At 43.1% G+C, this 14,055-nt stretch overlaps 1 protein-coding gene across 5 annotated transcripts in view; it reads left to right on the top strand.

The window, feature by feature from the left end:
• The window catches only part of neb (nebulin), a 63,420-nt gene that overhangs the window by 26,156 nt on the left and 23,209 nt on the right, over positions 1 to 14,055 (top strand). For all 5 annotated transcript variants that reach the window (XM_084478637.1, XM_084478633.1, XM_084478636.1 and 2 more), the window contains 44 exons: positions 9 to 113; positions 233 to 340; positions 451 to 762; positions 996 to 1,199; positions 1,357 to 1,461; positions 1,569 to 1,676; positions 1,762 to 2,073; positions 2,168 to 2,371; positions 2,656 to 2,760; positions 2,958 to 3,065; positions 3,226 to 3,537; positions 3,629 to 3,832; positions 4,016 to 4,120; positions 4,311 to 4,418; positions 4,514 to 4,825; positions 4,917 to 5,021; positions 5,232 to 5,330; positions 5,457 to 5,558; positions 5,654 to 5,761; positions 5,853 to 6,164; positions 6,294 to 6,398; positions 7,996 to 8,100; positions 8,199 to 8,303; positions 8,431 to 8,538; positions 8,629 to 8,739; positions 8,851 to 9,048; positions 9,329 to 9,433; positions 9,559 to 9,663; positions 9,782 to 9,886; positions 9,984 to 10,091; positions 10,595 to 10,708; positions 10,882 to 11,079; positions 11,292 to 11,396; positions 11,505 to 11,609; positions 11,717 to 11,824; positions 11,964 to 12,071; positions 12,166 to 12,273; positions 12,444 to 12,548; positions 12,677 to 12,781; positions 12,890 to 12,988; positions 13,109 to 13,213; positions 13,347 to 13,451; positions 13,566 to 13,670; positions 13,851 to 13,955. In XM_084478637.1, the coding sequence (XP_084334763.1) occupies positions 9 to 113; positions 233 to 340; positions 451 to 762; positions 996 to 1,199; positions 1,357 to 1,461; positions 1,569 to 1,676; positions 1,762 to 2,073; positions 2,168 to 2,371; positions 2,656 to 2,760; positions 2,958 to 3,065; positions 3,226 to 3,537; positions 3,629 to 3,832; positions 4,016 to 4,120; positions 4,311 to 4,418; positions 4,514 to 4,825; positions 4,917 to 5,021; positions 5,232 to 5,330; positions 5,457 to 5,558; positions 5,654 to 5,761; positions 5,853 to 6,164; positions 6,294 to 6,398; positions 7,996 to 8,100; positions 8,199 to 8,303; positions 8,431 to 8,538; positions 8,629 to 8,739; positions 8,851 to 9,048; positions 9,329 to 9,433; positions 9,559 to 9,663; positions 9,782 to 9,886; positions 9,984 to 10,091; positions 10,595 to 10,708; positions 10,882 to 11,079; positions 11,292 to 11,396; positions 11,505 to 11,609; positions 11,717 to 11,824; positions 11,964 to 12,071; positions 12,166 to 12,273; positions 12,444 to 12,548; positions 12,677 to 12,781; positions 12,890 to 12,988; positions 13,109 to 13,213; positions 13,347 to 13,451; positions 13,566 to 13,670; positions 13,851 to 13,955 (6,168 nt within the window). The remainder of the gene's footprint in view (positions 1 to 8; positions 114 to 232; positions 341 to 450; positions 763 to 995; positions 1,200 to 1,356; positions 1,462 to 1,568; positions 1,677 to 1,761; positions 2,074 to 2,167; positions 2,372 to 2,655; positions 2,761 to 2,957; positions 3,066 to 3,225; positions 3,538 to 3,628; positions 3,833 to 4,015; positions 4,121 to 4,310; positions 4,419 to 4,513; positions 4,826 to 4,916; positions 5,022 to 5,231; positions 5,331 to 5,456; positions 5,559 to 5,653; positions 5,762 to 5,852; positions 6,165 to 6,293; positions 6,399 to 7,995; positions 8,101 to 8,198; positions 8,304 to 8,430; positions 8,539 to 8,628; positions 8,740 to 8,850; positions 9,049 to 9,328; positions 9,434 to 9,558; positions 9,664 to 9,781; positions 9,887 to 9,983; positions 10,092 to 10,594; positions 10,709 to 10,881; positions 11,080 to 11,291; positions 11,397 to 11,504; positions 11,610 to 11,716; positions 11,825 to 11,963; positions 12,072 to 12,165; positions 12,274 to 12,443; positions 12,549 to 12,676; positions 12,782 to 12,889; positions 12,989 to 13,108; positions 13,214 to 13,346; positions 13,452 to 13,565; positions 13,671 to 13,850; positions 13,956 to 14,055) is intronic.

The raw sequence follows: 14,055 nt of genomic DNA on the forward strand, positions 1-14,055 counted from the left end.
CGTTCCAGCGTTTGTACACTGAGGCCTGGGAGAAGGACAAGACCAAGCTGCACATCACTTCTGAAACCCCAGAGATCATCCTGTCCCAGCAGAATGCTATCAACATGAGCAATGTGAGTTTCCTCTTTAACTTACACTATTCACAAGTTGCTGTGTTGCTTCAACAGTAATTTCCACATTCCAAGAGTGACCTGGTCATTGCAAGTGTTAAAGTGTTTGTCTTTCTTTTCAGAAAAAATACAGGCAAGGCTATGAGGATACCATCAAGAAGGGCTATTACCTGCCTGGTGATGCCATCTCTGTGAAGAGTGCCAAAAACTCTAGAAACATCATCAGTGATGTAAGTTAGAATACATTTTCAGAATATAAACAGACAGATTAATCATCATCTTTTACATAAGATTCATACCGGGCTGTAACTTTTCATAATTTTTCCTGTGAATTCACCAGTACAAGTACAAGACAGGATACCGCAAGCAGGTGGGTCACCATATCGGTGCCCTGAGTGTCCAGGATGACCCTCTGCTCATGCTGGCTCTGAACTCAGCCAGGATACAGAGTGATGCTCTTTACAAGAAGGACTTCAACAAATCCAAGACCAAGTTCAATCTGCCAGTAGACATGATGGCCTTTGAACTGGCCAAAAAGAACCAGATCCAGGTCAACCATGCCAACTACATCACCCGCCTGCACAACTGGACCTGCCTGCCCGACTCCACTGATGTTGTCAACGCCAGAAAAGCCTACGATCTCCAAAGTGATGTGAGTCGCTTCATACATTGTTAACGTTTCGTTCCATGTTCTCAAGATACTGTGTGCATTTAAATGGTGGGTGAAAAAATTGATACAGCATAGTATCACAATATTATCATAGCAATATTGAATCGATACATGAACGCCAGGTATCGACTTAAAAAAAGTAGTAATAATTAGAAATCTTGTATATCATGTATGGCCATCCTGGCTGAAAATGTTTTCTTCTTTGGTCCCACCAGGCTGTGTACAAGGCTGACATGGAGTTCATGAAGGGTGTTGGATGGGTCCCTATTGGCTCACTTGATGTTTTGAAGGCTAAGCATGCTGGAAAGATCCTCAGTGACCATCTGTACAAGCAGAAAACAGACAAACTGAAATACACATCGGACATGAGTGCCATGCCCATGCTCTTGGCAAAAGCAAATGCTGAGGTTATGAACAAGGTAAGGACATGGTAAGGTACATTAGTTTGGGAAAAAGTCCCAAGTTGTGTTCAACTTCAATTGGTAAATATGTAGTTCAGCAATAGTGATGATGGTAAAGAAGGAAAACATTTATTTTCTCTTGCCAATGTGTTTCCTTCCTATTTGTCATTCACAGAAAAGCTATGTGGCTGCTTGGGAGAAAGATAAGACCAAGACCCATCTAATCCCAGATCTGCCTGAGATCCTGCTCTCTAGAGCCAATGCATACAACATCAGCAATGTAGGTTTGATCTTTATGAAATACAGCAACTTTAATGCCTCCATATAACCAACTTTCCATAACAGCTAAAATTATTCTGAATTCCACTTATTTTACTTCCAATACAGAAAATGTACAAGGAGGACGTAGTTAAGATGTTCAGAAAGGGCTATCACCTGAAGGGCGATGCCATTCCTATTGTGGCTGCCAAGAAGGGAAGGGAGATCATCAGTGACGTAAGTGGCATGAGGTTTGTTTCATTCATAGGATTATCAATATGTACTTCCTTTAAAATCACCACAAAACTCCTTGTTCTCACAGATCAAATACAAGACAGGATACCGCAAGCAGGTGGGTCACCATATCGGTGCCCTGAGTGTCCAGGATGACCCTCTGATCATGCTGGCTCTGAACTCAGCCAGGATTGCCAGTGATGCCCTTTACAAGAAGGACTTCAACAAGTCCAAGACCAAGTTCCACCTCCCAGTGGACATGCTGACAATTGAGCTGGCCAAGAGATGCCAGGTCCAAGTCAATGACTTCAACTACAGGACACGCCTGCACAACTGGACCTGCCTGCCAGACTCCACCGATGTAGTCCAGGCCAGGAAGGCCTATGACCTCCAGAGTGACGTGAGTTTTTCATCATATTGTTGTGCATAGCAAACCCAACCGATTTATTTTGTCTTCAATTCATTGGCAAACCCTTTTTTTGGTTGCATACCAGGCTGTTTACAAAGCAGATATGGAATGGATCAAGGGAACAGGTTGGGTTCCCATCGGTTCACTGGACGTGGAGAAGGCTAAGAAGGCAGCAGAGATCTTGAGCGAAAGGAAATACCGAGAGCACCCAAGCAAATTTAAGTTCACCGCCAAGACAGATGACATGCCATACGCCCTTGCTAAGGCCAATGCTGAGACCATGAACAAGGTGATTGTGCAAATGAATGTGGTTTTTCTAAGCCCAAGTATTGATAGTCTAGGACAGAATGTTACTTGAACCATGTAAAACAATTTCAGACCATTATTACAGTCAAAGCTAATGTTATTTGTATTTCATTTTATTTTATATGTTCTACTTCCAAAAAGGAAGTAGAACATATATATATTTTTATATATACATTTTTCAATGCAGTCCCAGTGCCGGGGGAATCATTATCTTCTCTCGATAGCCAGAAGTAGGTTAACTTAACAGGGTGTACCTGACTTTTACAGAAATCATATGTTGCTGCCTGGGAAAGTGATAAGACCAAGCTCCACATCATGCCTGACACCCCAGAGATCATCCTGGGCCAGCAGAACAAGCTCAACAACAGTCGGGTAATACAATCAGTCGATTGTTATAAATATTATATATATATATATATATATATATATATATATATATATATATATATATATATATATATATTTCCATTAGTCAATCTAGATGGTAACTACTACCAACGGATTACAATGATTATTATGATGCATTATTATAAGTAGAATGGCATACATTTGTTTTTTTCTGTCCTCAGAAATATTACCGTGAAGCCTACGAGGACACTCTTAAGAAGGGCTACTATCTGCCAAAGGATGCAATTTCTGTTCTAGCAGCCAAGGCATCTCGGAACATTATCAGTGATGTAAGTCTTTCACATGTATTCGAGATGTTCAAACTAACCTTTTACCTTCTCTCAAATTGTATGTGTTGTATTGTTTGAGCTTGAATTACAATTATAATTGTATTTCATTTGCCAGAAATAGTTGCATATCACAAATCTGTGTTTTGTCTTAATTGTGTAGTATAAGTACAAGGCCGGCTTCCGAAAGCAGTGTGGACACCACATCGGAGCGCTCAGTGTTCAGGACGATCCATTGCTTATGATGGCTGCCAATGCAGCCAAGATCTTCAGTGCCAACATGTACAAGCAGGACTTCCACAAGACCAAAACCAAGTACAAACTGCCGGTGGACATGGTTGCCTTTGAGCTGGCCAAGACAGCCCAGGGCCACATGAAGGAAGGCAACTACAGGACCCGTCTGCACAACTGGACCTGCATGCCAGACAACACTGATGTGGTTCATGCAAGGAAGGTGTACGACCTCCATAGTGATGTGAGTGCTATACGCCATAATAGCCTGCACTCTTATAATCCAGTTTTGTACCGTGATGTTTTGATATGACAAAATGGTCCGTGTCTTGCAGGCTGTGTACAGGGCTGATATGGAGTGGGTCAGAGGGTGTGGTTGGTCACCACAGGACTCAGTGGATGTGGTCAAGGCCAGGAATGCCCAGAAAATCCTGAACGAAAACCTCTACCGCCAGGCCCCCAGCACTGTCAAGTTCACCAGTGTAGTTGACCTCCCTGCGATTGTCCTGTCCAAGCAGAATGCTGAAAACATTAGTGAGGTGAGTTTCCCCTGTATATTTGGCTGCTTTAATCCTGCCTCAATTACACTTTCAGTTATTTTTTCTGGTTTTCTGGTCAACTTTAAATAAATAAAATGAAATAATTACTAATACTAGCTGACACTGAATGTCCCTTTTCTTATATCAAATATTGAATTAATGTTCTGTGTTTGCCTTTGACAGATGAAGTACACAAAAGCCTGGAATAAAGACAAGCTAACTTTCCACCTGAAACCAGACATCCCCTCTGTTCAGCTCGCCAAGGCCAATGCAATCAACATCAGCAATGTACGTTTTGCAGATTACAGACTTTATGTTGAGATAGTTACAATCTCATGTACATCTTTTCACTCTAGGATCAATTAAAAATCCTTACAAATCACGTTTTCCACAAGTCTACACGAAATGACAGACAAAGTGGGATTTTTAGGGAATCTATCTGGCTGTATTATTCACATTTCATTGGTTGATCTTGCAGAAACTGTACACCAAGACATGGGATGACCAGAAGGCCAAGGCCTACCACATTAAGGAGGATGCCATTGCTGTCCTTAAGGCCAGAGCCTCCAGAGATATCATCAGTGACGTAAGAGTGCTCAGTTATGCATTCTATTAAATATCGATACTTTGTAAGACCAAGACAATAACTACATTTCTTCTGTCTTCTACAATATCCAATAGTACAAATACAAGACAGGATACCGCAAGCAGGTGGGTCACCATATCGGTGCCCTGAGTGTCCGGGATGACCCTCTGATCATGCTGGCTCTGAACTCAGCCAGGATTGCCAGTGATGCCCTTTACAAGAAGGACTTCAACAAGTCCAAGACCAAGTTCCACCTCCCAGTGGACATGCTGACAATTGAGCTGGCCAAGAGATGCCAGATCCAAGTCAATGACTTCAACTACAGGACACGCCTGCACAACTGGACCTGCCTGCCAGACTCCACCGATGTAGTCCAGGCCAGGAAGGCCTACGATCTCCAGAGCGATGTAAGATGACCACAATATCCGCACACATATTGACAGAAAGTATACCCTTTCCTGCTATTAAAATCTGTTCAATTTGGTAATCTCTCCTCAGGCCGTGTACAAGGCTGATATGGAATGGATCAGAGGATGTGGATGGGTGCCACATGAGTGTGTTGATGTGGTCAAGGTGAAGCATGCACAGAAGATCCTGGCCGACGTAAGTACCGCCGTTCAAAAAATTAAGACACTGCTGTTTTTAATAATATAGTTAATAATAATATAGTTCTAATATAGTATTAATTAATATAATACATGTTGATGTTTACAATACAATATTAGTATGAACATCACAAGTTGACATTCACTTGTCAACTTGTTATTATCAACACATCTTGACCCGTTTGGTTCCGTCCACTGCTTCCCATAGAGAGGATACCGTGTTAAGTTGGACCAGCAGAAGTTCACTGCCCCTATTGACAGAATGGACTTTGTCTGTGCCAAGAATGCTGCTGAGGTGCTAAATGAGGTAAGAGGCTGACACAATGATGTTCTCCATATAAAGTACAGCTCTCCTCCTATACCTCGTCAGTATTGTTACAGTCCGGCATGATAAAATTTGTTTTTAACTCAATTTGTCTTTAACTTTTCACAGGCTAAGTACCGTGAGGCTTGGCACACAGACAAGACTAAGTTCTCACTGGTGGACACTCCAGGTCTCGCTACATCCAGAGAGGTGGCCAAGATCATGCACCCGGTATGGACTTTTTCAATGTATCAATTGTCAGGATTCCATTAAAAATGTTTCCCCATTTGCAATGTCAAATATGTTTTTATTACTATGTCTTACAGAAACTGTACACTAAAGATTGGGATAAAGTCAAAGCCACTGGCTACTTCATGCCAGGAGATGCAGTGCCTATCAAGCAATGCACTCAAACCACTAAAGTGCAAAGTAATGTAAGTACATCACTCCTTAAATCATTCATGTGATTTGTATAAACTTGTACACTCATCTCAATGATATTATTTTGTTGAACTTCTCAAACAGCACAAGTACTTGGAGGGCTACCGCAAGCAGGTGGGCCACCACATCGGAGCCCTCAGTGTGTTTGACGACCCTCTGATCGTGCTAGCTATGAACTCAGCCAAGATCGCCAGTGAGGCCCTGTACAAGAAGGATTTCAATAAGTCCAAGACCAAGTTCCACCTGCCAGTGGACATGCTGACAATTGAGCTGGCCAAGAAATGCCAGATCCAAGTCAATGACTTCAACTACAGGACACGCCTGCACAACTGGACCTGCCTGCCGGACTCCACCGATGTAGTCAATGCCAGGAAGGCCTATGACCTCCAGAGTGACGTGAGTGTTTCATCATATTGTTGAGCACAGCAAACGCTTAAAACCCAGAGTTGTACCGTGATGTTGCTCAGGGCATTTAGAAAACCTCTCACGTCCTGTTCATCCTTTGTTTTCCTTTTTTCTTTTTAGTTTGTCTACAAGGCAGACCTTGAATGGATTCGTGGCTGTGGATGGGTTCCGGCAGAATCTGTTCATCACGTCAAAGTCAGGAAGGCCCAGGAGATTCTCAACGAGGTGCGCTTACCGCATGGCATTAATGCTGCTATCCATTTGGCCTTTTGTGCTGGTACGCTGACCTGCTCAACGAGAACGTGATGTAACTTCCTGGCGCTTACCACCATAAAAGTGTTCCAGTAGTCTTTTGTGTGTGACGAGTTGGAGAATAATGGACGCCTCCAGGACAGCAGTAGTAGCAGGCTAGTAGGGGTGTACGGTATAAACGGTATAGAGAGTACACCGGTGTGAATTTACGCTACAGTATGGATTTTGACCATACCGTGAGACCGGTGTGACCGGTAGACAGTGTTGTGTGTAACGTGTTACAAAGTAAGTAACGTAACCACAGTAACGGAACTTCTTTTTCATGTGAAAAGTAAAGTTACGCGAAACTACTGAAAATATGCTAAAGAAACGTAGTTCCTTTTTCAATTTGGCGCAACGTTACTTTCCCAGGGACCGATTTGACAGCGATACTGCCTTCTCAGGCAGTATGCTATTGCGCAAGCACGCAGGCGCGCAGCCTGCGCAATAGTCCCTTCACAAGCTCATTCCACACCGTACGAGACAGACGCTGGTAGTGTGAAGCTGTCTCTGCATCTCAGACATCGCTTCCGCAGGCATTTTCCAAAGCCAGTACTTACGACAAAAAAAGCCAGCGGTGGAACGAGATAACAAACGCTGTCACTGTTTACCTGTGTAAGGACATGGTTCCCTTTCAAAATGTCGATAGAAAGGGCTTTAAAGAGACGGTCAAAACACTCGATCCCAGGCACGCATTACCTGCCCGCACACACTTCAGCCAAATTGAGATGCCAAAACTATACGGCAAGGTCCACGACCAAGTGGAGAAAGAAATCCATACTATCCATACTAGCTTTAGCATAGATTTAGCATTTTTTTCTATAGCAGTTTTGCTCAATAAATGTTCTTAAAATACTTCTGTAGCCTACTGTAGCCTACTGTGAAATATTTCCTAGTAATACAAAAATACAGTAATAGCTGCCTAACCAGTATTTTACCCCTTCTGAAGTATTTATATCGAAATTAGAATATAAAATAAACACACTGTGATATAATACCGTTACCGTCTATGCCTCAAATCATACCGTGATATCAATTTTAGTCCATACCGTACAGCCCTACAGGCTAGTCATTGTTGTTACCAACATTAGGCTCTTTAGCAAACCAGCTCGAAAACAAAACTTTACATTGTATTGCAATGTATAGCGATGTAATCAAGTGTGTAAGAGCATTGTACATTGACATTAAAGACACCAACGTGGAACAAAGAGAAAGAAAATACATCTTAACTACTGTTAACTACGGGCACAGCCATCTTCGTTTGTCGAGCATCACAGGGATCTTTCGCTACTCGGTGTACTCATCAGAAGCCCCAGTGGGAGCTTGATATCCCCAAAGAAAATGAGGCATGCCTCAATGCTGCAATGCATCAATGCCGCAAGGAAGCTGGGAGATTTAACACATTCCGACCGGGATGGTGGGCATACCATACAACTGGATCGCAGCATAAGTCTTCAGGGCTAATGATCGGTTATTTATTTTGTGTCAACTCATTGTGTCTTATTGTTTGCTCATCTGGCTCATAATGCAGAGGCTCTACAAGAAGGGTGCCATAGAAAACTTCAGCAAGTACACCCACGTAGTAGATCGTCCCGAGCTTGTCCTGGCTAGGGTTGCTGCTGCCAACCTCAGTGATGTAAGTAATCGCATTTGCAATCCAATCCCCAACACTGTTTCTTTACAAACATGCCTAGAATGCTGCTGTTTATCTTATTGTATTTTACAATTTGACAGCTCAAGTACAAAGAGACCTTCAATAATGAGAAGGGACACTACATCGGTTCAGAGGATACGCCTCAGCTGGCCCACAGCAGGGAGTGTGCCAAGAACATCAGTGAGGTAACTTTAGTGCACATTCATTCATCCACTATTTTGTTCATTCTTTGCTAATTCATTTGTTTCTTAACATAATCTATCTTGAAACACACACATTTATTTGGTTCTAATATTTACTTTCCTGTTTTAGAAATCCTACAAACAAGGTTGGGATGAAAGCAAGGCCACTGGCTATCAGCTGAACCAGGACTACATTCCTCTGCTGTCTGGCAAGAAGGGCAGGGAGATCATCAGCGATGTAAGTCGCATCCCACTGAGTTGAATGGCATTTAGGGCTTTACATGACATTACATTGTTTTCTTTTAACGTAATACCTTGATCAAAACAGGCAAAGTACCATGAATCCCATGAGAAGGCCAAGGGCCACTACATGGCCAACACCCTGGTGGATTTCCCTGAGGTTGTGCGCTGCGGTGAACAGGAGAAGGCGAAGGCTCTGGTGAGGATCCTATCAACTGATCACAGTCAATATCACCATACACAAAATGTACAACATTGCAGGAAAATAGCATCCAATGTAACATGTGTCTGTGCATCTTATTCTATTCAGAGGGTCTACCAGAAGGACTACCAAGAAACCAAGACAAACAACCACATCCCAGCGGACATCATTGCCAACCAGGTGGCCAAGAGGTGCCAGGACATGCTGACCGATGTCATCTACCGCACCCACTTGCACCAGTGGACCTGCCCCCCCGACCAGATAGACACCGTCCGTGCCCGCAAGGGCAATGAGATCCTCAGTGATGTGCGTACACTCAACGCACAAGCACGTAGCTGTAGCTGTAGCTGTAATGTCTTTGGATGATCATGGATATGTGACTATGTCAAGGTTTACTTTATGACCCTGTAACGCACCAGTATCTTAGTCTTTTAATGAACATTGAAATGCCATAGAAGGAATAAATTAGGGAATATAAATAAGACATCTCCCTAAAACATGGTAGGTTATCAGCAGACACTTTCTGGTTCATCGTGGTCTTGAGCTTGATGATATTAATGATCTTGGTGTTGCTATTTTAAAACAGGTGTACTACAAGGAGGATCTGACCTGGATGAAGGGCATGGGCTGCTATGTGTGGGACACACCTGAGATTGTCCGTGCCAAGAAGGCCTACGATCTGCAGAGTGAAGTAAGTATGATCAATAAACGATCAATCGTCATCAATGATCTCATGGTACACCACCTTGAAAGACATGGTTATACGTATGTTGTCATACATTTGATATTTCCCCTGTGTTATTTGTACTTTTACAGCTGAAATACAAAGAAGCAGGCAAGAAGGAATTCAACAACTACTCCATTGTGACAGACACCCCAGTCTATGTCACTGCTATCCTGGGTAGCACCTGGGCCAGTGAGGTGAGGGGCTAAGGCTTCAGTAATACAATACTTCAGCGAACTGCCGGATGTGTCATCGTAAAAATAATACTATCCAGCTAGCTGTGGGTTGATTATTATACATATTTTCTTCCCACAGCTTAACTACAGAGAGGCTTACCATAAGGAGAAGCACATGTACACCACCATCCTGGACACTCATGACTATGCCAGATGTCATGACTTCAAACACTTCTTCAGTAACGTAAGCTTCAGCATACATGCACCATGGGGGACGAGAACCCGTCCCCATGTCTCATGAGCACCTTTCATAACACAGGCAATCTTTATTGTTTCAACAGAACATCTACAGAGCTGCCTGGGACAAGATCAAGGCCAAGAGCTACAAAATTCCCCATGACTCGCATGCCATGATGCACGCCAAGCAACAGAAGGTCATCCTGAGTGGTGTAAGTCAAACCATTCATGTCCTTCCTTTGACGTTCATAGTAGTGCTAGGGATGTGAATAACTCAAAATTTTCATGGTCGAATAATCAGTGGGTGGTATGAACGAATAATCGATTATTCGATGTGTGCCGACATTCACAAAGGCAGCCATGGATCATCGGCAAGAAATCACTTAATATCTTAAACGCAAAAAAACAAACTTTAACAGTGATCAGTGTTTGTGTTGTATGGATATATATTAATATTTATGCTTGTGTATATTGTTTTTCTGTACATGATTAATAATAATAAAAAATGTTAACGGTCCAAATGTTAGAAATCGGCTTTGACCCTCGGGAACGAATAATCGAATAATCGAATATTCTGACCCATCCCTAAGTAGTGCTTTCCATTTCTTTCAACACACTGTGTTGGGTCATCTTTAAATTTCCCTTTAACTGTAAAATGGGGCCAAGAACTATAAACCTGATTTCAAACCAATCCATGCTCTCTCCAACCGTCTAGGTGAAGTACAAGGAGGACTATGAGAAGTTCAAATCTCTCTACAGCCTGCCCAAGTGTCTGCAGGACGATCCCGGCACTGCTCGCTGCATCAAGGCCGGGAAACTCAACCTCGACGTACGTGGTTGTTTTCTATAGATGTTGCATTTCCTGAAGGTCATGGAGTTTCACCATTGACCTACCCTGCCACAACATCTGTTGTATTTTACATACTTTTACTCATCTTATTAGTCCCAAGTCAAAATGACTCATTTATTATTCCGCCCCCCCGGAACCAACTCCACTTATAGCGCCTGTACAAGGAGGACTATGAGAAGACCAAGGCCAAGAACCACATCCCAGCAGACATGCTTGACATTGTGTCTGGTCGCGACGTCCAGAAAAATGTCAGCGAGGTCAACTACCGCAAGCGCCTGCACCAATGGGTCTGCTTGCCCGACATGCAGGTGTTCGTGCAGGCCCGCAAGGTCAACGAGCAGCTCAGTGATGTGAGTAACCATCACCTAGGGCCTAGTGTACCACTTTTTTTCTGATTACACCCAAATGGTCACAACAGGAGTCGAGTGCTCAAATAAGGATGTTATTTAAAATCTGCCTATGTAAATCAATATATTCCATTTGAAAAGCATTAGTGAATGTTTCATTAATCTGCAACCACAATCCTGACCATTCCTTTAATCATTGTATGTGCGCTTCTCAGATCTTCTACAAGGATGACCTGAATTACCTCAGGGGCATCGGCTGCTATGCTTGGGACACTCCGGAGATCCTCCGTGTCAAGAATGCCGGTGATCAGCAGAGCGAGGTTGGACACCAGCGCTCTAAATCCAGCCATTGATAACTGCAGTGCAGTACAGTTAGAGGGGGGGTCACTAATAGCAGTGTGCTTGTGGTTTCCCTCTCTTTCTTTCAGAACAAGTACAAAGCCAAGGCCGTGGAGGCATACAAAGACTATACCGTTGTCCTGGACACTCCAACCTATGAGACCGCTAAGCAGAACGCTGTCAACTTGAGCGATGTGAGTCTTACAACTATGATCATATGTTAAGAATTCCCCATAATTACACACAAAATCATCTTCTAACTGCCATCTCCTTTTTCTCTTTTGGCTATTTTAATTTCCAGTTGCACTACCGCCTTGACTACAATGCCAACATTAAGGGCACCAACACCGCACCTGCTGTCACCATGGAAACGGAAAGGGCCCGTCTGGCCAACTACAACCAGAGTGAAGTAAGATAGTAGACCTTTGAATTAAGACTTTTTTAGAAAATAACTAATTTCTACAACTTAGCTTTTAGCTTTTTTTTGGTATTATATTCTTGGCAGTGCTTTTCTATATAACTTATTTCGTTTCTTTGTCTCGGTACAGAATTTGTACAAGGAGGCTAACAAAAACTCCATGGCCACTGGATACTCGATGACCAATGATACCCCAGTCGTCAAGCAAGTCAAGAACAACAGCCTGGTCGCCAGCAGTGTATGTCTCTCAAGCTTTCTCTTCATTCTTTAAGTCTTATATTTAAATGTATTTTCTTAGGGGCATAGTGACTGGATCTTTGCTTTTTCTGTAGGTCAAGTACAAGGCAGCCTACGAGATGATGAAAGCAACGGGCTACACTCTTCACCCAGAGGGTGTCACCTTTGTCAACACCAGGAAGGTCAACCAGGTCCTCAACCCGGTAGGATTACAACAACACAACTACAATACTGTGTAAACAAATAACATGTAGGGCATTTATCAATTCATCGTCTTTAGTCGTAAATTGTGTCGGATAATGTGTTGTGTCAGTTGGTGTCTTTAATGGATGTCACATCCATCTAATCCTCACCCTCCTCTTCCCTTGGTCAGCGTCTATATCGCGAGAAATACGAGAAGGAGAAGGACAAGATCCACTCCACCCTCGACACCCCTGACATCAGACAAGTGAAGCTGAACCAGGAGAACCTCAGTGAGGTAATTCAGCAGCAGTATTCACACTTCTATCGAATGCCAAATCATGAGATGTGAAACATGAAATCATAATTTTAACCTTTCAACAATACAAGTATGCATACCTTGTTTTCTTCTGTATCCAATCCTAGCTGTGCTACAGAGAAAAGTACAACAACACCAAGGGCCAGTTGATCAACATGCCCATGACGCCCCAGCTCATGCACTGCCAACACGTCAACCAGATCACCAGCGACGTACGTAAACTCACCTTGTACCGTCGGACATCTGAGACAATCTGAGAGCGTGATTCGTTGTCATCAAATGCTGCTGATTTTAACAACCTGCTTTCCCCTTGTCTTCAGCTGCGCTATAAAGAGGATCTATTGTGGCTCAGAGGCCTGGGGTGCTTCATGTATGACACACCAGAGATGGTCAACGTCCGCAACATCACCAAATTCAAGGTGGGGATCATTTTATTAAGCTTTCCTTCCCCTCGGGTTGTTAGAAACCTCAGTTTATATTTTGTTCCCTGTTCATTTGGGGTGTTCTTCTTCATCATTGTACCCTGGGTGTCTTTGCAGAACAACTATCCAGTGGAGGCCAAGAAGAACCACAGCAAGTTCTCAGTGGTCCTGGACACACCCGAGTACAACCGTGTGACTGAACTCAAGAGCCACATGAGTATGGTGAGTCCAACAAGCAATACGAGTCTGCTAATTATACATGTGTATCTGTAAGGTCAAAATCCATGTCACTTGTCTGAAAACGAAAGACCTAGCCTAGTATCTGCATCTTTGCTGATCCTCTGTCCATCTCCAGATGCTCTACAAAGCCCAAAGCAAGGCGGACATGGCCAAGGTCAGCAACACTCTGGACTCTGTGGACGTCCAGAGATCGAAGTGGGCCCAGCAGCTGTCCAACAAGGCAAGTCTCCGTACACTTCCACCACTGTCCCCTTACTATCATGTTCAAATGTTATGGTTCACATGGGCTACACATGACCTTTAATCACTTATGTTGTTTCCTTTTCAAATTCAGTTCCTGTACACCGATCTGGCTTCCAAGGAGAGAGCCCACTTCAGCCCGGAGGTCGAAACCCCAGCAATGGGCCATGCTAGGACTATGAAAGTGGTCAATAGCTATGTAAGTATTCATTTTATAAGTCATTTTATAATGCTATTTTCTGGTCTTGGTTTTCTCAGTCAGATCACTTTCTATAGTAAAGTTGTATTGCAGAAGTAGAGGTGTCTCGTGGTTACAAGTAAGCTTGAAATGCATTGTATTCCATGCAAGATATATATATTTTTCTTCCTATCCTGCTAGAACAAATACAAAGAGCAGTATGAGAAGATGAAGCACAGGTACACAGCCATCGCTGATACACCCATCCTGATCCGTGCCAAGAAGGCCTACCTGCAGTCCAGTGACGTGAGTATGCCTGCTGGTTATTCGTCATCCTTATAAATTATATTGATAGTATTTTGCATTATATTTTGCTTCAGTTTCTTCTTCTGATCAACCCTTGTTT

Source organism: Micromesistius poutassou (genome assembly GCF_964030765.1).
Source record: "Micromesistius poutassou genome assembly, chromosome: 14".
NCBI lineage: Eukaryota > Metazoa > Chordata > Actinopteri > Gadiformes > Gadidae > Micromesistius > Micromesistius poutassou.